Source organism: Schistosoma mansoni, chromosome W (assembly GCF_000237925.1).
Source record: "Schistosoma mansoni strain Puerto Rico chromosome W, complete genome".
NCBI classification, from domain to species: Eukaryota; Metazoa; Platyhelminthes; class Trematoda; order Strigeidida; family Schistosomatidae; genus Schistosoma; species Schistosoma mansoni.
Window position 1 is genome coordinate 29,861,732 of NC_031502.1, and position 23,978 is coordinate 29,885,709.

Below are 23,978 nucleotides of genomic sequence, written 5' to 3' on the forward strand. Positions count from 1 at the left end.
GTAATCACCATCCTCTATCCTGATCGCTGGTGACAGTGCCATGAGTTGCTGGATAGAATGGAGATTCCTCCTTTTGCAATTAACACAGTCTCTTACCACCTTCCATCATCACCACTCAATACTTCAGACGTTTCTTGGACTGTTGTCATTACCTATGTGGCTTAACATGTCCTTCCAAAACATGACAATACTATAAAATCATATTCCTGACTGTATGCTTCGATGGTATTATCATGTCATGTTTCCCGAATTTAAGCTAAAAACTGTTTTGAAGCCGACCTCCGACACACAACAATCCATTTCTTATCAAAGGACTTAAGAGTCGTAATGGTGAATCCGTTAACTTCACTTTGTTACTGGTCTCGGAGGACAACAACATTTTAATCTCTCTCCGAAATACTATCACTTGAACGTATCGAATTAAATATTAGCAAGCTGAATTGAACCCCAATCTCAGCATACCCAACTGTAAAGACGTATCATTTTTACCACAGCGTGTTATCAGAAGATATCTTATGAATTAAATTCACCTCACGACAGCCCTAAGTGATTTAACCCGATTCGAATAATGATCAATGAGTTGATCAACACTCGGTTCTCCAGCCTTAAGATTACAAACTATATTAGTAGGATAACCAGAACTTTCAGGAAACAGTTTATAACATGTAGCCACTCACCTAAACCATGACAGAAACCAAGATAGGTTAGAGTTTTGCAGTCCATGAAGAGCACTGTCAATAATTGCATATCAACTGATAACTCAATATGTCCCATATACTTTGCTGAAAAAACTTCCTGTGGAAGCCACTGATGCGCCAAGCCTTGTATGGTGTTTGAACTCAAAAATCCCTTCAATGCTTTTAGATATTATTGGTTAACCATACGATTAGAACCTAAAGGTCAGAGCCTTTACTATTCACTGATATATCATCTTTCATGTAATCACAAACAGTTGTCTCTATCCTAATTCCAAATCACTACATAGACAAACTCTTACAGTCCTTTAGGTAAATGAGCGACCGTAGTATATCGCTCCAAGCACATTTGTGAATTCATAAACGAATAGCCATTTGAATCAACGTAGAAACACAAAACCCTTTCACTTATAATTTTTGGCCATAATTTAAATCGTATAAACAGCTACATGACAATAATGTTACATATATACACAATCAATATTAATTCTCTTGTCGTAAATACAAATGAAGTATCTATGAGTTTCCTGTGCGATTTATTACGTGACACATTAGCACTAAAAAAATAACATTGAATACCAACTGAATTTTCAAAGCGCTCTTTTTCGTGCAGTTCCGGCGTTGTAAAAATCTTCAAATAAAGTGAGCTTTGTTTATCAACATAGGCTGTGTCAGACTCATATTCAGATGTTCATATCCATATACAAATATCCGAAATCACCAAGAATTCCTAAAATGGCGCAAATTAAGGAAAGGAGAACGAAATGGGAAAAACTAAACATATTATATTAGAAATTTGCATTAAGCACGCCATCAGTTACAAAGGTCTCATGGCGATACTGTAATTTACGGACGAATCAATCAGGTCTGTGATAGCAGATCCTGAGTTTTATCGCGAAATTCATATACTTATTTATTTAAGTACCATTTTGGCATTGTAACTTTTGTCAGTCCGTGATGAAAATATTCAATCCAATTCCTAACCCTAACGTTCCACTGCAAATCCTAATCCCTAAACTAATATTACTCTTACGTAACCCTGGTCAGTAGGTGATCAGTTCAAGGTCATTTCAGCGCTGATCAAAAGTCGTTCGTAAATTATAGTCGCACATACGTCTTCTCCTTAGGTCCATCAATTGTCTGTCCGGCTGAGTATTGGGTATAAACTGTGTATGTATTAAAACACACTTATTATTGTTTGAATTAACAACGGAAATTTTAACGGACTGACCTAAGTCTTTGTAGTGTATCTGGTTGTTGTAAAGATACGACAAGTATTCGTAGTTTGACAACACAATAACCAGTAACACCTTTTATAACCGAAACGTGCCAACTCAGTGAAATCAGAAGCAAAAGAGTTCGAAGATATATTCGATAGGGTATCGATATATCGAGAAGTGACTAATCTAACCTGACTAGCGGTTATAGATGTTGAGCAAGGCGTAATCACTCGTGATCTGATACGGAAGTATGACCGAGTGCCTTCAGGAAGGTGAGTTCATTAAAACTAATATGGTCAGTATCAAATGTTGAAGACTTACAGAGACATTGATTTTGGGGATTTATTTACCACTACAGTTGTAACTGGCTTGATTATGAGCCACAGATTCATCAAAACGTTTTAGCAGACCCTCATAAATTGTGGGAAATCAGTTCCTCGATATCATGTAATATCGACAGATTTTAGGCTTTCTTTGTTTGTAAGAACATTCTTTTATTTAGGCAATTTCAATACTGTTTCTTTTATGTATGATCTAGCAATTCTTCACCGAAAGACTTTATCTATTCTCCTCTCGGTGTCTTTGAACTTTGATGTTTGTTTTCGTGGTCTTGACATTTTTGCTTCAGCATAAGGTTGAGAGGGCTTTAGAGTTGGGTTTAATTATTTGTACTTCAAGATGGTAGTTAACGAGTCACCAAGCATTTCACTAGGACTATATTTAATAGTCAATGAAGAAGTGTCCTGAAAGCATAGATAGATGGTCTACAATCAGTGATGAGAAATTTACAATCAGGGTTGAAGATTTATTAGTTTTAATTAATAAATTACAGTACCCAAGAATATGAGGTTTATGACCTTGAAAACTCAAAATAGAAGCATTGGTAGGCTTGATTACAGGATGAAGATTTGATGAATTCAAATTTCCAACCGAACTGATGGACTTGATACAACCAGTGTCAACGATAAAAACTGTGAAAAGCACCACTGGACAAATATGATCGTCTCTAAATATGAAGTGAATTACTGGGAGTTGTATGTAAGGATGGTATATAATTATTAGAATCACCCAAATTAATCACATTCAACCTTAGTTTTACTTGGGGAAAGACAAACTGTTGTTTCACAAATTGATTGAATGTGTCTAGTCTTACCACATAGCATTGGATGATGTTCATTGTAGTGCCCTCTCTCTTTGTTTTGAAGGAGGCTTTGATGATCCTTGGCCTATGAGATTCCCATCTTATAAGTGTATTTTGTGCTTGTTCGGACACCATCAATGTAACACCTTGTGTATGCGGGGCATTTTCTTCTTCATGGCCAGACTATAACAGAAGCTCCCAGATATGGTTTGTCATGATAATTCACATATTTCTGATGAAATTTCTTACAACTCTGAGAATAATATGTTAAATGAGTCAAATCATGATCAAAAACCAGATTCAGTTTTGCTAGATACTGATTTTTTTAATGACCCATTATTCTCTAATAAAACTCTCAATCAATTTGAGGAAAATATTTCAGAAAAGCCGAAGTCTGATGTCATATAAAAAACCAATAGTCCTCACAATGAAATTATCTCTAGTGATATTCCTAACGAATGTAACAAATATGTTCCGAATGAGTCGAATTCTAGTCATATTTGTGATGTCATTGTATCAGATGTTGGATATTCTCACAAACAATGTATGTTGAGTAGAATCCCTGGTCAGTTGTATGATGAATCAGAGGGAATAGCAAGTTTTCCCGAAGCAATCACAGAACCATTTTGCCCAGATATGGAGTTTGCACAGGCAGATAATCCAAATCAATTCCAAGATTATCCTAATGAGTATGAGGCAGATGCATGTTTTCCGTTTGGTTATTTTGCAGGTGAATCAAGTCTAGATGAATAACATGTGTTATTTGCACATATCAATGCATATTTATCTGTGTATTGTAATATGAATAACAAAAAAGAATATGTACCATAATTTTTATGTGAGTCAAAGTCACATGACGGAATGCCTCAAATTACGTGTCAGTGTGTATCCCCAAACACTGACATATAAAACTCAGTGTGAGATATAAGAAGATAATACAGATTAGGAACGTCAAGTTGGTTAAAACATTGCGACGTAAGGACCCAACACTATTTCGTGGGGGAGGATAGTGTTAGAAAGTCTATGATGCAAGTTCTAGATATCAGTGGTTTCACTACACAACCGACATTATGATTGTATGCGATTCCAGAATCAGGTGAGTCTGTTCCAATTTCGGTTGGTAATTTTAATACTAATGAGTATATTCTAGATTGTACAGAGTCTACATCTATTACAAAATTTGGGTGCACACGTTGATGAACAAAAAAAAAAAAAGTACCAATTGATTGGCAGAAATTTGGATTCTCATTTCAGCTGTGGCGGGTGTGGTGTTTGAATGAACCAATTATTCCCCTATATTGATGACTGTTTTGATTTTGAATTCCAAATACAGTACATCAGTTCGTGCTCACCTACTACTTCTTGATTAAATTTTGTTTCTGGGGTTACTAGTTTATACTTGAATTCAAATACTTTAAATCATCACATTTGGTTATCACTTTACACTAACTCACATCTTTTTTTCTAAACCTAGTTTTGTTTCCTCACTCTTTTATCTTCCTGGTGTTTTTTTTATCTTGACCTTAATATGACTAAAAGACTGATCGATGAAGTGATAGCAGCTGACTGAAGAAATATATCGCATTGAGACAAGTACACCCTAGTGAATGACGAATTGACCAGGATTGTTGCAGCTGAGTGGCTAAACTGATCTTATAAGAAGCTAGCAAGGATTTGGAAACATACAGTGATATCAAGGCGAAAGCTCAAAGTACTTGCGACAAAAACAATAAACTACTCACACCCAAGGTCCACATCCAGTAAGATAAACGTTAACACTTTTTGTTAGTTAGCTGATAAGCAGTCAGTAGAGTTTGTTTTACCTAACATAATGTCTCGATTTTAGTTAATGATGAAAGTAACTTAAAAAGAAAGATATTGAGAGCATGAACTGAATTCTCCGAGCTAAAACGATCGAGTTAAGCATCAAAACAGATTGGAAAATAGAAGCATAAAACAGAAAAGACTAGAACATTTAAAATATGAAATAAACCCACATATATTCATTAATTTTTGTTTAAAATTACACTTACGGGGTTATCACAGACCAAATACATAAAAAAGGGACCATGGTTAAATAGAACACAGCAGAATACAACATTTTTGGTGCAAAAACTGTCCAAATAAATAAATGTGATCGTAGAAAGAAACAAAATGTGCCACATAATGTAATAGGTAATACAATAAAACCTAACACAAGACAATTAAATTTTTCGCCAAAATGTTTATATCTAGATAAAACAAATCGACAAAAATAGGCTAATTGCCATATTAATGGTCCGGAGTAAGTGTAAAAGGCTAAAAGTAGACCGGCTATTATTGGCTGATGATGTCGAAGACCAACATAGGCTGCAGATAGATCAATAGTAGAAAAGCTCAAGGAATTTCCCTGAAATAATATTTTAAGAAAAATGGAAAGTCAACAGTATTAAATTGTGAATGATCTGAAGTATTTTAACAGTATTTCTTTGCATAGATTTTTTTCATTGTAGATTGAACAAGATTTCAATCTCGGGTTTGAATATAAGTATTTACAGTACACTAAGAAAGTTGAAAGAACCTTTTTGATAGGCTAAAATTTAAGTATAGCATAAGTAATGTAATGATTCAAGGTTTATTATTCCATTCATCGGTTCCATCGCACCGACAACTGCATGTGATTTGTCGGAATTTATTCTCAGTGTATAAAAAGTACTTATCTGTTATGTTCGTCTTCTTCATTGCATCCACCCTGAATAGTTTTGCTTTATTCGTAACATAAGTTACCTTATGATGACTACTTGATGTCTACTTAGAAAATTTAATAGATGGTGGTTAGATAGTATAGGTCAAAATCATGAAAATTGTGAGATTTCCTTTGATACTGTAGTCAAAACTTGATGGTATTAGCTAGCAATCACAAAATTTACGTTTCTAACTATCATTAGAACTGTGTTATTTTAATTTGAAAGCTTTCTAAAGTGTAGAAACGGTCTAATTTTAAGATGAACATGTTGCTGTTGAACTACTTATTCGAAATGAAAAAGTGCTGTTAATTTTTATATACTTATCATTATCGACTTACTTACGCCTGTTACCCCTCGTGGAGGAGCATAGGCTGCCCATCAGCATTCTCCATCCAACCCTGTTCTGGGCATTCCTTTCCAGTTCTTTCCAGTTAACATTCATCCTTTTCATATCTGCTTCTATTTCCCAGTGTAATGTGTTCTTTGGCCTTCCCCTTTTCCGCTTCCTTTCCGGATTCTAAGCTAGGGCTTGCCTTGTGATGCAGTTTGGTGATTTCCTTAATTGTGTGTCCTATCCACTTTCAACGTGTTTTCCTAATTTCCTCTTCAGCTGGAAACTGGTTTGTCCTCTCTCACAAAACGCTATTGCTGATAGTATCCGACCAGTGAACCTTGAGTATTTAGCGTAGACAACTGTTTATAAATACTTGTACCTTCGTGATAATGGTTGTAGTAGTTCTCCACGTTTCAGCTCCGTACAGTAGAACTGTCTTGACGTTCGTATTGAAGATTCTCACTTTGAAATTAGACGACAGTTGTTTTGAGTCCCATATGTTCTTCAGTTTTAGGAATGCGGTCCTTGCTTTGCCGATTCTCGCCTTTACTTCTTCATCGGATTCTCCATGTTCATCAACCATGCTTCCCGGGTGCGTGAATGTTTCTACATCTTCCAGAGTTTTGCCATCAAGTGTGACTGGCTTGGCGTGCTCCATGTTGTATTTGAAAATCTTGCTTTTTCCCTTGTGTATGTTGAGGCCTATTGATGCAGAGGCTGTTGCTACACTAGTTGTCTTTGTCTGTATTTGTTCGTGTGTATGAGATAGGAGGGCTAGGTCATCAGCGAAGTACAAATCGTCTAATTGGTTTTGAGATGTCCATTGTATTCCGTGCTTCCCCTCAGATGTTGAAGTCTTCATAATCCAGTCAATCACCAGAAGAAAGAGGAAGGGGGAGAGTAGACAGCCTTGTCTGACTCCGGTTCTTACTGAAAATGCATTTGTCAGCTGTCCTCCATGCACTACTTTGCACTGTAGTCTGTCGTATGAGTTCAGGATAATGTTGACAATCTTCTGAGGAACTCTATAGTGGTCTGAAGCTATGTCAACTCCTCTCATAGTTCTCACATGTTCCATTGTTCTTCGGAACTTTTCGTTGATAAAAATATGATCTACCTGATTCTCTGTAGTGTGGCTGGGCGAGATCCATGTAGCTTCGTGTACGCGTTTGTGTGGAAATATTGTGCCGCCTATAATCAATTTGTTGAATGCACATATATATGCAAATCTCTCCCCATTTTTGTTTCTCTCTCCTAGTTCATGTCGTCCCATTATATCTTCATATCCTATGCTGTCTACTCCGACTTTAGCGTTTAGATCTCCCATCAAGATGGTGAGGTTCTTTCTTGAGCATTTAGCTATGAATGATTGCAGCCTCAAGTAGAACTGATCTTTATCGTCGTCGTGGTTGCTATCATTGATGAGTGCATAACATTGGATAACATTCCTTGTGATTCCCTCCTCCTTTGTTTTGAATGATGCTTTGATGCTTCTGGATGCGTGAGATTCCCATCTTACAAGTGCATTTCGTGCTTCTCTGGACAGCGTTAAAGCAACTCCCTGAGTGTGTGGTGCATTTTCTTTTTCGTGACCAGAGTACAGCAGCATCTCTCCCGTACCTAGCCTTTGTTGTCCAGCTTGTGTCCGATAGGTTTCGCTGATCTCAAGTACTGCCAATTTGTATCTCCTCATCTCCATTGCTATTTGACTGGTCTTCCCTGTCTCCCACATTTTCCTGACGTTCCATGTACCTATAAAAAGTGTTGCTCTGGTTGTTAGAAGGGATCGGCTTCGTGACCTCCGAACAATGTCAGCTTTCGTCATGAGGCGTCATAATTCTTCCTTCAACTCCCAGGGCAGAGTTTAAATGGTTTAGTTTGTTGAATCTGGTTTGGGTTTTTTTAGCAAGACTTTTTTCTACGGGATGAGGACCCTATGCCGAACCCTCCTCCTTTACCCGGACTTGGGACTGGCAGTAACTCTAGAATAGCTACAAGTGGAGTTATCATTACCGACCCAAGTAATTAAATAACTTCATTGTCTAGCTAAAATATAAACTGTATTTCAAAATCCACCCAGTAATTGGTGTTGTAAATAGATTTAAATAGATTTAACGGATTCAAACTCAATATTTCAATATAATTTATCAGACTTTATTACCTAGTCGGCAAGTAAGTGATAACTCAGTGATAAAATAAACGTAAACCGTTAGATCATTATGTTGTAGGCGTTAGTAATTTTGCGCAACACGACAATTAAAGTAATTCAATGAGAATATGTACTAAAAAACGTAACACAACAACACTACAAATCAGGATCTCGAGAAAAACACAAGTAAGAGTACAAATGTGTTTTTAGCTATGTTGTCTGTTTTCAGCTATTACTTACTATTATTTCAAAGAACATAACCAAGTATGATACCAGAGAAACTAAAAAAGCTAATACTTATATTGATATTCAGTAATACTGTGGAATGGTGGTTCACTTTATATTACTTACTTGTTGAAAAAAGCTCACCCAACCTTGAGTCCAGTAGATAAGCCATGAACAGAATGGTAAAATATAACGAAATGTATTATGCGATGAATGAATACCCGAATAATGAAATATTAATTGTATCATTTCGGATATTAACGCTTCTTTAATCCATATACTAAGCCATAAAATTGTAATCACAGGTTTACCAAGTAAACACATGAGTATATTTAATGTAGATAATGGATGAATAATTGAATCCCAAAATGTTTTTGATGAATTCGCTGATGTTTGACCAAATAAACGATTAGCAATTTTATTTAAACGTATACTTCTTGATTTATACAAACAAAATGCATCTACTATGCACAAAAAGTAAACAATTCGAGCTGATTGTATAGCATCTTCACTGAAAGTAGGATAAATAAAAATTTATTTAGGGATTAAAACATTATACATTAGTATTACTTGTAATAATCTTATGTCTAATCTTAAAATATTTGTTAGATGAAAACTAACACTTAGGAACAACTCGAGTAAAGTGGATGTTGACCTAAGTAAATAAATGAAATTATACAAACGTGATCAGTTCCTTTTTTCAAATTCCAAAGTCTCAAATATTATCATATTTGAATTATTATCATTAAGACAGTATAGAACTTTCAAAAAATAAACTCGATATACCCATCATAGATGATATACTTAACAAGTTGACGAAAAGCAGTTGAAAGTCTATTGTTTATTCAGGTGGTAGTTATAAACTCAGAGTTGCAATTGGTACAGTTGTATAATAGTTTCAAAATTATTGCGAGGTAATGGTTTATACAATAAGTGCACAAGAAAACTGACTACTTTACTAAGGAGAAGAATATGAAAAGTAAGATAATAATTAGCGTATACAATTTCAAAATTAGGAGGGTCGTTATGACCATAAAAAAGAAGTGAACATGACATTTTTGTACAGAGAGGTAAGGATTAAAATGGCGAATTGTTATGGAGTCAGGTGTGCACTAATTCCTCATCAAAGCCTGTTTCGAGCCAATTCTTTTAATTCCATACATAATCTTCAAAGACGATTCTTGTGGTGAAATGTAACTAGAGTTGATCATTTGTTCAGGAACTAAGCTGTTGATTGATTTATACACCTCTCTAGCCAGCTATGCTAACCAGTCTCACTGAAGATAACTATCTTATGATTGATATGGTCAAACTCTAAAATTCATGGATTCCTACTAGAAGTTTGGAAAATCTAGTACAAATCTGGGTGCTAGTAATCAATGTAGTAATTACTTATAATGGCAATTTTTATGAACGTTTTATACACAATGAACATACATTTTATCACAGACTAATAACAAACTGAAAACTATTTAAAATCAGAAGGTATTATAAACAGTTCTGTTTTGATTATTACACTCTCTGAATAAGGAAGCACCAAATATCATCAACGATATAAACCTTTTGTTTGTAAATAAGTGAAGCTATAAGTTGTTTCATCCATATACTTACACATTATACAGAATATTCTTTTAAAAAAAAACTACTAAGATAAAAACTTACTGTTCGTAATCTGATACTGCTATCCTATATAATAATTGGTTGTAAACTATGAAAGCGCCAGTGATCACTGGGGCATAATATTGACATTTTTCCCATAATGAACCATTAGGACGTAGATGAATAATTGCTTTGAAACGAAATACTAGAAATATAATCCACCAAATCAGTAAACAAGTCCATAACACTGCGACATGTTCAGGTCTGAGGGAAATTATACAAGAACAGCAATAAAGACAAGTAGTACGTTTACGGACTAATTACGACTTATAGTATTGTTATATAAAATTCAGTCAAGATGATGTCGATAATTGTTAGAGGTGCGAGAGTAATTGACACCACCTGGTTTCCCTCACCAAGGAAAAACACTTCTTATTAAGGGATCTGAAAAAGAATCTGGGTTAAGGGTGTTCTTACTGATTTGGTAGCGTGACTGCAAAACCTAATGGACAACTGCCTGAGACTACGCAGACAACGCTTTATTGTGAGTTTTTTTATTTTTTTTCTGCACTTTAAAGTCCCTACTAATAGCGATGGAAATATGTGGAGTAAGGTGAGATGTGGTTTCTTAGGGTTAAAGTCTCCTAACACTCTTGCCGTTGTGATAAACTAACATCGTTGCAGATTCTGGTTGTCTGAGAGGAACACGTAAATGGCCGAAAACTCCGGATAGAGTCAGTAATACAGCTTTTTACTTGGATCAGAATTCGCGACATCCAATCTTACTGTTCTCCAATCAACCTGTTTGGTATAGTATGACCAGGAGAAACGAATGCTCTAGCCCATACAACTCCTTTAGGTCACTGCAATGTCCAAGCGCCGTTACTAAGTCCAGGTAGTAGCTACGGTCAGATGATGTAAAAGACGAGTATATATGGTAATCAAATGATTGACAAATGCAGTAGAGCATGATTATAAGCAACTGTTTACAACAACTTATCTATAGTTTTCAATATGGTAATGAGTATTTATAAAATCTTGTCGTTAAGTCGATGATAAATAGAAGAAACAGTTTTGTGAGGTGTAGAGAATTCGTGACCCAATAAGCTTAACATGAAACAGAATATTTCAATGTGTTAAACACAGTGAATTAGAAGTTTAAGTATGATAATTTGTACTTGCCAACACACTTTATCAGAGAAGTAGAGTTGACTGTACTCGCATCATTTCAAACTATTTTCTTTAAATTGACGTTTATTTTATGTCAACGTAGCCTAAAACATTTTGATATACATATATATATAACACCATTCATTCATGCTTTAACATGTTATTATTCTCTGTTTCTCTCCTAGAAAATCAATATTATTTCACTATAAAGTTATGTTTATTTTAATTGAATAAAAGTTGACGAAATTATAAATTAACTTTTATGATTTATTGTATACGTTTTATATTAATCAAAGTATAAACTATAAATTAGACAAAAAGAAAAGAAATTAATAAATCAGAAGGGGTTTCTGTGGAGATTTCAGTATTTTCATAGTTGAAATCATGAGTCGATTGAAGCTAGACCACCATGGAAAACCTGGAAGCACTGGACGGCCGTAGGTCCTGGGTTCGGATCTCGCGAGGCAGGATCGTGAATGCGCACCACTGAGGAGTCCCATAATAGGACGAAACGGCCGTCCAGTGCTTCCAGGCTTTTCATGGTGGTCTAACTTCAATTGACTCATGATTTCAACTATGAAAATTAATAAATAATGAAACTTAAAAATCAATATTGTTTTCTAGGATTCGAATGTTTCAAGAGTAGTGTACAGTTTCATTATTTAATTACTTATTTTTGAATTGTTTCTGTCTACTATTAATTATTAAGTCCTAGAGGAAAATCTAAAAGAATTTCAACTTGGTTGAGCGTCAGTTTGAGTTATTAATGAAGTGGGCTTCGTCTCACTCTGGTGTGATTTTGTTTTCTATATTGTATATCATTCAGCTCGGGCTATAAAATTAATTAGCACAGTTGCTGACCGAATAGCCCACCAACCATATGGACAATGATAACCTACACAACTAATTATTGACTATTTGGTGGATCATTTCAAAAAGAATAATGTTTTAGAATGAGAATGAACTGATTGTATTGTTGAATGAGTACAAAAGGATGTAATATATTCACTTGTCCGAAGTGAAATTATTTTGATTATGTAATTTAACAGAAACTATTTCACTCAAGTCGGATATAGTTATTGAAACTAAGCCTATCAACCTATATTTCATTGGTTCATTTACAGGTGTATACACACAAATAATGAACCTTTTCGAGTTGTTCCAAAACCTTGAATCTAACCTCATTCAATAAATATCTAAACTGCAATTGATCTAGAATTATACAAATGAATCTCTGCGTACTGTATACTTCAATTTTAAGAATGATAAAAATCTAATGATAAACTGGAAAACCCACGATTCAAGAAAAAATGCTGTATATGTTTAAGCCACATTGGTTTACTGCAGTAAAACCGCTTAATGGATGGTTTAACTAAGAGTCTTTCACTGTCATCTTAAATAATATCATCAGCGCTTGTTTAAAAAGGAATTACCTTTTTTTAGTTACTTAACAAGTTCATCCTCATGATACCGATTGTGACTGATTTTTTTTGTAAATTTTACTATTCATTTGTGTTCAACGAAAAGTTGGCGATGTAACCTATCTATCTTAGCAGACCTAAAACTGTTAAAAACATCCTTCTGAGTTGTAAAATCTTCCAATCATTTCAGAATCTACGTTAATATATCATTATAGAGTTTATGATCATAATAAGATAAAACGCAAATAAATAAAGCGATTAATGGTTTGCATTTTTAACCTTGATTTTTATTTATGATTGATCATTTTGTGAGCTACTAAATAACACAGGCGTAACTGAGTATTTCAAAACTAAATAAATTTGCTGAAGAATCATATGTATGCTTGGATAAAACAGCTGCTCAGTCCTTCATGGCTTTCAATGATATTTGAACTGAAGCGAATTCTATGAAAAAATACTGTAGTCTTATTTCTTGAGGATAAACTGTCTATCAATAGTTTATATGCATCATTCGTCTTTTCAGTGTATGTAGGTTTTCAGATGGTCAACTGTTGTCAAATTTTCCATTTTTAAAACTTAAAAATGTTAAAACAGTTGAAGAAATATTTCTCAAGTGTTTCATGAAACGAAGCAACTACTTCTGTTGGTTATAATCTTCTCACCAACTTCCCGCTAATTTGTCCATACATTAACAACAAACAAAAAAGTTACATTTTTTTGGAAAAACAACTTAATTCTGTGTATGAAAAGAAAATCTTCCATATTTTAAGCTCAGTAACTTAGTAATAAAAATTTGGAAAATGAATCATTTATCAAAATAGTGGGCCTGTACAATTGCTTTCTATGTTGATTTGATAAGTGTGTAAATCATCAAAGTTGAACTAGAAGATTATCGATAACAAGTAGAAACATGAATATTCAAGTGCCGCAATAATAAACACTATTTTTAAATCAATTAGTTTACTAAATAGAAACATACAAGTACTTATCACGATGAAATGTTATTAAAATTTATTAGATTGCAGTTATATTTGCAATAATGGTTGTGCATGTTATTGACAGCAAAATCCAACTCAAAGTCTCACCGTAGTGCTGGTGGGTAGTGGGGAAAACCCTGATACCTAATTTATACAGTCAGCGGAGATCGGGCCAATCTGCCGCTCCCATTCTGAAAATAAATTGTGGAGAGGTCCGAACCTTGAGGCTCTCGAATCTAGCGGGTTACCCTAAAATGTATACTTATGTATGCGAACTGCATGAGTCTCGGCTCTTGTAGTTGTGCATATATGTATGTGAATGAGGTACGCGGCGGGTTTGCAAAAGAAACGAAAGCTCAAATGTCCGCCCTATGTCGAATAAAACTAGCGGTCTAAACCAAAAGTTGGAAGATAAAAACAAAAATATATGCTAGCGAATACTAGGGAGAACTGATCGTCAGCCCTCCCTGAGAGTGCTAATGCTTATTTGTATGAAGTGCGAGGGCGAAATTCGTACCAGTGATATATAAGTTGTGCATAAGAGAGTCAGGTGTGGCAAATATGCTCGAAGGGAGAGTTGACCATATAACCTCTCAGGTGAGTGACTATACTTATATGTATGCTTTAAGATTCATGAATGAAAACGTGTGTTACCGGTATGCATGTAACGTATGTTTGCCCCCAGGGTGAGTATACCTATGTGTATGCTGAGGGATGAATGGATAAAAACCTATGTGTTACCGGTATACATCGCCTTGGTGCGACGCGCGCGCTAGGACCCGGTGATACCGACTTCCACACGAAATCATATCCATGTGGTGGGTTTGTGAGGCCTGACCAACCTTAAATGTCCGGGACACCGCACCACTACCATATTATTGACACGTCCAGTGTAACTCAGTCCACTGAACATGCCGGATAAACTTACGGCTTAGAGTGAAACGTTTAATGAAAGTTACACAACTCATACGCTAAATTGATGGGAATATAACTGAAAGTACTGGGTACGGTACATGGACATGAAAACGTTAAATATGGCATACAATAATTGATAGTGCTTTTTGTAGCTTATCACTTTACATGGGTTTACATACAACGAAATGCAATTATTCTATGATAACTCACAATAAAAACAATTTATTGATAAATAATAAAAATAGACATGAAATTGAACTATTACTCTTAAAATGAACTTCAGAAATTCTTGACCTTATTCAGCAAATATGAATGAATGATTTGTGATGCTCACTGGAATAATTTACAGTTGGTAAATTGTTTTTATAGAATTATAGAACTTTTCAAAATAGACCACACGTGCTCCTGCATTGAATTCAAAGGATATTCGATTCAGTATAAGGCTAGTGTCAAACCTATGTCTAAGGCTGGATACAATAGGATTTAGGGTATATATAAATTAACCGTAAAGCTGAATTGCAATCCTAAATACTAATCCTTGATTCCAACCCTAGCCTTAAGTACTCAATGATGTCTTCGTCGTTAAGATTAATCATCTACATTCGATAGAAAACTCTCTGTTTTGATAATATGTACCATGACCTTGAAAAGCATTTATCTTTTTTAATAGAATCGATTTTATTCCTAATGCTTACTCAATCTACTAAGTGGTTGGCTTGAAATTCAGTTTCATATAGGTTCAGAACGGGAAAATATGAAAATATAGTTACGTCAAATGTCATAGCAGTTGTTACCGATATGGTTTTATTATCTAACGTATTATACTGACTGGTTGAATTTTCGGCGTTCCAGGTCAATAGGTCAAACTTATCGCAATCGTCACATAAGACTGAAATGTTCTTAATTCAACCCTCAATGGAGTCTAAAACCAAAACTAACTTCAATTTTAAGAAAAAATTTTTTAAGATCAAAAAGGAGACTAAAAGTTAGATATGAGTTTTTAAAATATTTAGTTATCATTATAATAACGGATAAAATAACAGTCATGTAGAAGTGGCTGTGAATAACACGAAAAATACTATTTCTGCGGATATCTAATCTGGATCCTTATATTCTGAGCAGAAATTCTGACATGGATTTTGTATTTACAATTCGTACAATTATCTTTACCCTCAGCTTATTGATTATCATATCTCTTATGACATTTTATGGTGTTTACAAAGTTAACTTCGCAATATATACAAGAAAGCTATCCTTTGGAGAGTCAATAAAAAATCTTTTGCAAATGATCGTCCTTTTTGTTGAGCATAAATGTTAAAAAGTTGTTGAAATGGGGTTGCTCACTCATTTTTAGACTACACAAACCTTGTATAAACCGTTAAGTTCATATGTTTAGCCTCTGCCTTCAATTTGAATAATAAAGCTCACACTTGATTCGAAACCTAGGTCCAAGGTTGCCTGCCGTCTACATCTAACCAACTAGTGGAGTCAAGTGGTATTCGAAACAGAACATGACTATTTTCTGGTCTAACTGTAACAAAGAATATGAACGTATAATACTCAAATATCTACAGCAATGATTTCTGCACAAATTAATTTTCAAATTAATAAGTAATAGTCTCTAACACTGTATTTGCTTCCTAAAGTGGTTTTGTAGAGATTACGCACGCTGTTTCAGTGTGACAAATTAGCACCAACGGTGAATTTTACTATCCAGCTGCCAAAGTCAACATAGGATAAGTGTAGTTTAAACGTATGACATAGTGCTTAAAAGTGAAATGGTTTGAATACTACCAGCTTCTGATAAAACTCTTATACATAATAACAATAATAATAACTTACTTGTACAACCAGTCAGATATATCCAGTGAATGCATCCATTTATTACCAGTTTGATGTAGTCTACGCAATAGGAAGCGATCTAACAAAAGTATTTTGACAATAATTTTTAAAATGATCCATTTCACACTTGAACTAACATTGCCGAGTAGAATTAACAAACTAGTCAATAATATAAGACTTGAACTAAAGTAATACCATAATTGATGCTCTTCTTCGGCCCAACTACTTGATGCTAAACTGATTGCATGTAGAATTAAGCAAATTGTGCCGAACCAACAGATAATTTGAACTAATAATGGATCAAATGAATAACTCAAATCAGCTGTATCCGAATAATAATACTGAATTAGTGATTTTTTATTCTATAAAAAGAAGTAGAAAATAAATTGTGGAAAAGGTGAGAAATTAAGACGAAATCTTGATTGATTATGGGGTTGACCAACTCAAATATAGCAGGAGTGTATTGTGAACAAAAGCTTTATTCAATATTATATGTCTAATACAGTATAGAATTCTAAGAACAAATTATTTCAACAAATTTATTTTACAAAACAGTAAAATCCGATAGCTGCATACATATATACATAAATAAGGTAAATAAACTACCTGGGATCAAATGAAATGTTTTTTAAGATTAAAATCTGTACAACTTTTAATTAAAAATATGTTTAAGAATACAAGTTATCGACTAGGTCAGTTCTTACAACCTGTCCATCGCTTAGTATATTTGCTAGATAAGGTATTGTAGAGCTTTTCTAACTTTGTTTGAGTGTGTGGATTCAAATGTATTGATATCTCGTCCTACTAGGAGATGTACAAGGAGAAAGATATGAATGAAGCGGATGGTTAGTATCTGATAAGATAACATTTGTCAGGAGTTTGAAAATCTTTAAATGTCCATCCACAAACATATTCATAATTACCTCAAAAGATTCACTTCGCATTCTGCTAAGTGCCTTTAGCACTCTTTTCAACACATCAAAACCTTCCATTAAAAGCCTGGGAAATAAGATTGGGAAACGGAAAGGAATAATACGTGATATGAAAGAATTGAGGAATCATGAAAGTAAATGTCGAGGAATACCAAAAGCATGTAGTCTCTTCATATATTAAGTCAAACGGAAGGCTTTATTCGATATCAGCAAAACATGAGAAGACCAATAGAAATTAGAGGCAAAATTCATATTAAGATAAACGACCTTTGACATGGATTTTGTTACAAAATCTCCAAGACCACAAACTTTGTGGGATTCCAACGGGGTGTTTATGTGCTTTCAGGTCTCAGGCTAAAACTAACAGTTTGACATTTAGAAGGATTAAGTTTGAGACCATTAACAACAGACTATTGTTCAGGGAGAAACAAGAACTCATTCATTGAAAGAGGATGTAAATAGGCAGGAATCGGTGTACATACAGCTGTCAATGCTGACGTCTGAAAAATTGTTCTAGTAGTAGTAGTCTGCAAATAGAGTCGAAGGAAGAAGTATAGTCTACAAATGCGCATCGAACATACTTCCTGCCCTAATCCCAGCTGAATACTGTATTCTGATACAGAACAGAAGCAGCATCTAAGGTACTTCTTTTTCACTTGTAAGCAGACTGATATGAATCAATATGCTCTTTTACTTCAGGATGAAGTGAAAGCAGCAATAGTTTTTCCATTGTTTTGAGGAAAGAAGAAGTTATTACAATAGATCTAAATCTCGCATTCTCATCAACAGATACTTTCTTTGATATCGGGATTGTTTTTATCTTTCTCCACATTTTCAGTATAAAATTAGTTGAAAAAGATCCATTAAAGATGCTCGTAAACTGATGACACAGAACTACTGACAGTAACGTTAAATGATGACAGTCTAGCTTTATGAGGCAAAACGGTTTAAAGTAGTAAACTTTGAATTAGACTTCCAAATCATATAATAAGTATAATATACTAGTTTGTCATCATAGATTTTGTACAAGCAATATTCGTGTATTGTAGTACAATAGAGTGAGCAGCGCTGTGTTGTAGGAATTCGAAACTTCAGGTGAAATTTTAAAAAACTAATCACAATTGGATAGGATCATTATACTTCATTTGTTTATCTGCTCTTACATTTATGTCGTTTTTGTTCATTGTAAATTACTTTGAACCATTTAATTTTATATTTCTACATATTTTTTCAGTTAAAATGAAAATATATGAGTGAATATTAAAAGATTATAAAAAGGGTAGTGCATAATCTGAAACAGATATAACAAGTATATGCAAGGGATTTTTACAACAGCACATGAAACATCATAGATAATTGACACATAAAATACTCGATTACCATACTCATCAAACAATCGATGGACAATGTCACAGTTTTGCGTTCCCTCATCTTTAATTACAACGGGACCCAAAACACAAATGAACAGTCAAAAGTACCACAATCGCATTACGATTTACAGGCCTGACTGGGTTCTGAACCAGGATATTTTTAGATAAAAAGTTAACGTATTATTAGTTAACTTGTAATTCATGAACGGCGAGAAAATATAACGATAATTAATGAGATTTAGGATTTAAGTTTGTTAGATCTTTGTTGGATTTACCGGTATTCTAAGGCAATTGCTCATATACACATCATACCTTTTGAATAGGTCGATAGCTTCCTGGAATCAATAAGTCAGCAGATAAGGCGTTGGCGTTTAAAGCACTAGTCAAATGGATTCGAGGCTCGATATTAACATCAATATTCGGACCAAGGTATATCCAACTGACGAAATCCATAATCTGGATTTCAGTGGTATTCGCAATTCATGTACGTTGTAAAATAATTAGTGAGTCAATAGATAGCTTACAATTAGGTCTGTATAAATGTACGATTAAAACAATAGTTTTGATGAATGCTCATTAAAAGTATGTAGGCTAATTAATTGAAAAATAACTATCCTAGTATGATATTTCCCCTCTTCTTGTACTATTCTAATAAGAACAATTAGCTATTAGACATAGATCTATCTCATGAAAAAAGAAAGCATTAAACAGAATTAATAATAAATCTTCGAAACAGAATAACGCAAAATAGTTTGTATGCACCATACAAATGGAAATCATAGAGAATAAAAATCACACTTTAAATTTATCAAAATGAAACCCATCAATCCATTAAATTAATAGTTAGAAGTGGTCCTTAAATAGAACAATGTACTTCAAGATAAGTGGAAGACTATCAATGTATACACTGAAAAAGAAGTCAGTTTATGTCAATTAGTGTTGATAAGACTATTGAGGCTTATTGAGTATTGGAAGTTTATTTAAAAATCAGGAATTCAATGAACAACTGTCTCATCCGCGTTTAGAACTAATGTAGAAGTACTCAAAAATAATTAGTTGTCGGCGAGCTTCAAAAAAATAGAATGCGACAGTTTTCCAGTACCCCAACCTTCTCTTTTAATTGGTAATTAATTGATGTTAGCCTAATTAAATTCGCACTGAATACTCTCCATAATTCCGGTTCAAATATACATATCCATAAAAACTCTAGTGTAAAAGTTAGTCAGTATTATTAATCCACTGAGGTCTATCTGCACTATTTCACTAAAGGTAAAGTTGAAATAACTACACGCATATTACTTACTTTTCTGCTTGACAAAGAATTTTTGGTATCCGAAGAGTAAATAACTGAATTGAGAATCTTGTGAAACAGCAATAAGGTAACCTATAAAAGATCATTTTTATGTTCAAAAAATAGACAAACAACTATTTAATTTTGTAAATATTTGTGAGAAAATTAAACTTTACTTTAACAGTATAAAGAATGATAAATATATTCTGACCAAGTATCTCTATGGTAATATATCTCTGACAGTCATACTGATTTGAATCATTCGTTCCGAGGAACAGAAGTTTCCTTCAAGAGTGTAGATATACTATCTTGATTAGTGGCCAATCAGCATGAGACCGAAGTTTGAGGTTGAATCTAGATTAACTTCAATTATATAAGATCAGACAGATTGCATCGATATATTGACTCGTCTCAACTAGTAGTCACATTGAAACTTGATTGGTAGAATTTGATTAGGACAAAGAATTAAAGATGAAATCTGCTGCTAACAAGTTATCAATTAGCGTATATATATATATATATATATATATATATATATATAATGGGTTTGGAATCCTTAATGTAAAGTCACTATTTATTGTTTTGATCGTGAGTATGAACACCCACTATACGTTGCTAAGCTTTTTAGTTTACAGTTGTTTAGTACATAATTAGTACTAATATACAACATTTCATGCTAAGTCTATTAGTTTAAAACGGCGTATACAGTTTTTAATTTCTTATTAGGTTTTCTTACTTTATAATGTAAAGCGATAGTTTATTAATTAGGAAGTTTATCTTTTAGTTAACCATTTCCAGCTTCAAATCTTTGCACGTCTACTTCGATTAGGGTGGTTGGGTAGATGTTTGCACACCACTGATATGGAATTAGTAAATGAAGTGAAATATAATGAATAAGAATTATTGAATTCCCGTTTAATAACGTACAATATTGTGATCGTCACAAGAAATAGATTTGAATCCAGCCCGTGACAAAATGGTGAGTGCTATTTCAGAATCTCAGACAAAGACAAAACAACTAACTGCAGCAATTGAATTAAAAAAGCATTTGAATTACCTACAAAAAAATCAACTTACAATCCACATTAAAATACCGCCAAATATCATTTGTTTATTACTTAAATGTTCAACTTTTGATAAAGATTCTGATTGTATACCATTAAGCAGGTTAACTGTATTAGTAATTAGTTCTTCACCTTTTAAACGAGAACCTGATTTTACGCAATCAATTTGTTTGAATTCAGTAGTTGAATTTCCTTGAATCTTTTGACAATGTAACCAAGTAATAATTTCATTTAGCAAAATATTATATTTCGTAGCTGTAAAATATTAATTGAAGCAAAAAGCATCTTAAAATGGAAATTAAATATTTAAGAAAATAACGATTCACAGGGATATCCTGTCGGTTCGTATAATATTAATGGTGGAATAGTTTTTGCAACAAATTAGCATTATTATTAAAGATAGTTGATAATGATACATGAATAAATTCATGAACTTGGGTTATATAATAGTTGATACTAGTCAGAAATGATTCTTTGATAATTTGAACTTGTATTATTTAACGAATATAAATAGTAATCAACTGTTATAATCAGTCAGTGAGCCACAACGCAGGACCAGGCACATATATGGACCGATCCATATATGTTCATATATGTTTATCCGTATATGTTTCATATTATCAAAGAATCATTTCTGACTAGTACCAACTTTTGTATAAATTAAGCTTTTGGCTGAACTCGATTCCTCATTGTCAACCGATATAAATTAGTGTTTGGGACTTGGGCAAAGAATTATTAGGCCGAATTTAATAGTCAACTTTATAGACTAATGTTTATGATCAAGGTGAAAGATTGTGGAGATTTTTCATTTTGAAGTTACTTTTTGTTGCCAATAGGCGTTAATTTCAGAAGCACGGAAAGTCTAAGAACATTTAAACTAGGTATGTTCCTAGTTTGAAATTTCTCAACAGTGTACACACATAACCCTACAAAGGATTGAACTCAAAATCTACATGTCTCGGAAAGAGGTTGATACAACATCATATCAGAACATTGAAAATGAATAGCAAGGGAGAAGAATTAATAGCAGTATCAATTATGATAAAAGATACTGAATATACAGATTACGTTATTAGGGCCAGGCAACGTAGAACCTAGTACATATGCATCCTTTTGAGTTGTGAAACCACATCAGTATATTTATACTGTATTTTGAAATGTAATAACATTAATGATAAATGTATTTCTTTTATTATTTAAAAATGACTTACTCCGTTCTTCACTCCATACATTTGAAATACAATTTTTATACTCTAATTCATGATTTGACTTCAATGAAAATGCACATTCACCAGATAAACGACCAACGTGTTGTATTAATGTATATAACACTTTTAATCGATCATGATTTGTTGACCAGAAATTATGCAACCATGAAGGTGACAGAATGCCTAAACTTCTCACTGGTATACCAACTCCCGTAATTAATCCGATTAATGTGGCTAAATCAACTTGTTGTGTTTGTGGCAACTGTTTTAGATTTGTTGTTACACATGTATTCTTGAGTAAAAAATATTAAAAAATACTGCAGGAACATGAGAGTAAATTAAAAAAGTAATTGTACAAAAGCTTCAATTTTATTGATAATTATTACAGAAAAAATAACATTATTAGTCAGTAATATAAATATGATGAGATTTTGTGTGTGAAGATTTCAGTGTTTTCATAGTTGAAAGCGTGAGTCAACTGAGGCTAGACCACCAAGGAAAACCTGGAAGCACTGGACGGCCGTTTCGTCCTATCGCAGGACTCCTCGGCAGTGCGCATCCACGACGTCACCTTGCGAGATTTGAACTTAGTACCTACCAGTCTCGCACCAGAGCACTTAACCGATAAGCCACTGAGAGACCACCAATGAGATTTGGAAGTTCTAAGCATGATTTCACATTAGGTCTAAGAGTAGTGAATTGTTATAGCTGTTACCAAATAGAACAACAAAGATATTTGTGATGTAAACACGATTTGAATACAGAGACCTTATCAAATACTTAGGAACCACTTATTTTACTAACTGTGCAAATATTTGAATTAACATACTTCTCTTAGATTTGTTTAAACTGAATAAGTGAGTGTTAACTAGATATATTGAAAGGTTAATATTAAGAGAGTTAAAAGTTATTACGATACTAATTATTAAAACAATCAAACAGAAACATTAAAGTTCTTTTTGTTTCTATCTATCCGTTAACAAAATAGGAGACAAATATTTTGGAATTCAAGAAGTTTATGTTTGACAGAGTAAAGACATAGTTGTATCAGTTGGACTGGTAGAAAACTTTGTTCATTGAACATGGGTGAAAGATACAGAATGTTAAATAAAATTTATAAATATGTTTTTAGTAATTACAATATGGATTTATGTCAAAGAGATATTTGTAGTAATATTGTATAACTGATAATGATAATTCTTTACTGTGCAAGAATTTATAGTATTGAATAAAATTATTATTATTATCACGCATAGTTTCACTGGTTGACATGGTGATAATTAAATGTAAATCTAGCCTGTGTTATGTTGTGGCTTCTACCCGAAGTTTGTGCTGATGATGTCGTTCAGAAGGACGATGAAAGCTCCACGACTAAACCATCCAGCTCAGAGGACAAAACTTCATTAAATGTTATGTACATTTCAATTCTATTTACTTTCCATTGTCTTTTCCTAAGGAAACCTACAGCTCTCCCGTTGTCATTTCACGAATCGCTCTAATTCATTCCTATTCTTGGGTATTTACGTTTTCATCAGTTTTAAGCGTACTAGAGACTAAATATTGATAGACTTTACTCAGTTCTCACATATTACTTAACGAGGTACAAGATATCGAACACCGAGTTTTGGATTTCATGCAAAAGTGCAAGAGCTGGTATCTTCAGTTGGTTTCTTTCTCTCCACTTCACTGAGCTCTAAAA

The 23,978-nt window shown here is 33.6% G+C and overlaps 1 protein-coding gene across 1 annotated transcript in view; it reads right to left on the bottom strand.

Annotated features, from left to right (window-relative positions):
• Nucleotides 1–1,412: 1,412 nt before the first annotated feature.
• Smp_155490 (hypothetical protein) overlaps nt 1,413–23,978 on the bottom strand; it is a gene marked incomplete at both ends in the record, with an annotated part of 24,666 nt that continues 2,100 nt past the window's right edge. The window contains 7 exons of the mRNA XM_018789302.1: nt 1,413–1,425; nt 5,090–5,445; nt 8,617–9,001; nt 10,153–10,353; nt 16,415–16,776; nt 21,085–21,326; nt 22,283–22,571. Of these exons, the coding sequence (XP_018654759.1) occupies nt 1,413–1,425; nt 5,090–5,445; nt 8,617–9,001; nt 10,153–10,353; nt 16,415–16,776; nt 21,085–21,326; nt 22,283–22,571 (1,848 nt within the window). The remainder of the gene's footprint in view (nt 1,426–5,089; nt 5,446–8,616; nt 9,002–10,152; nt 10,354–16,414; nt 16,777–21,084; nt 21,327–22,282; nt 22,572–23,978) is intronic.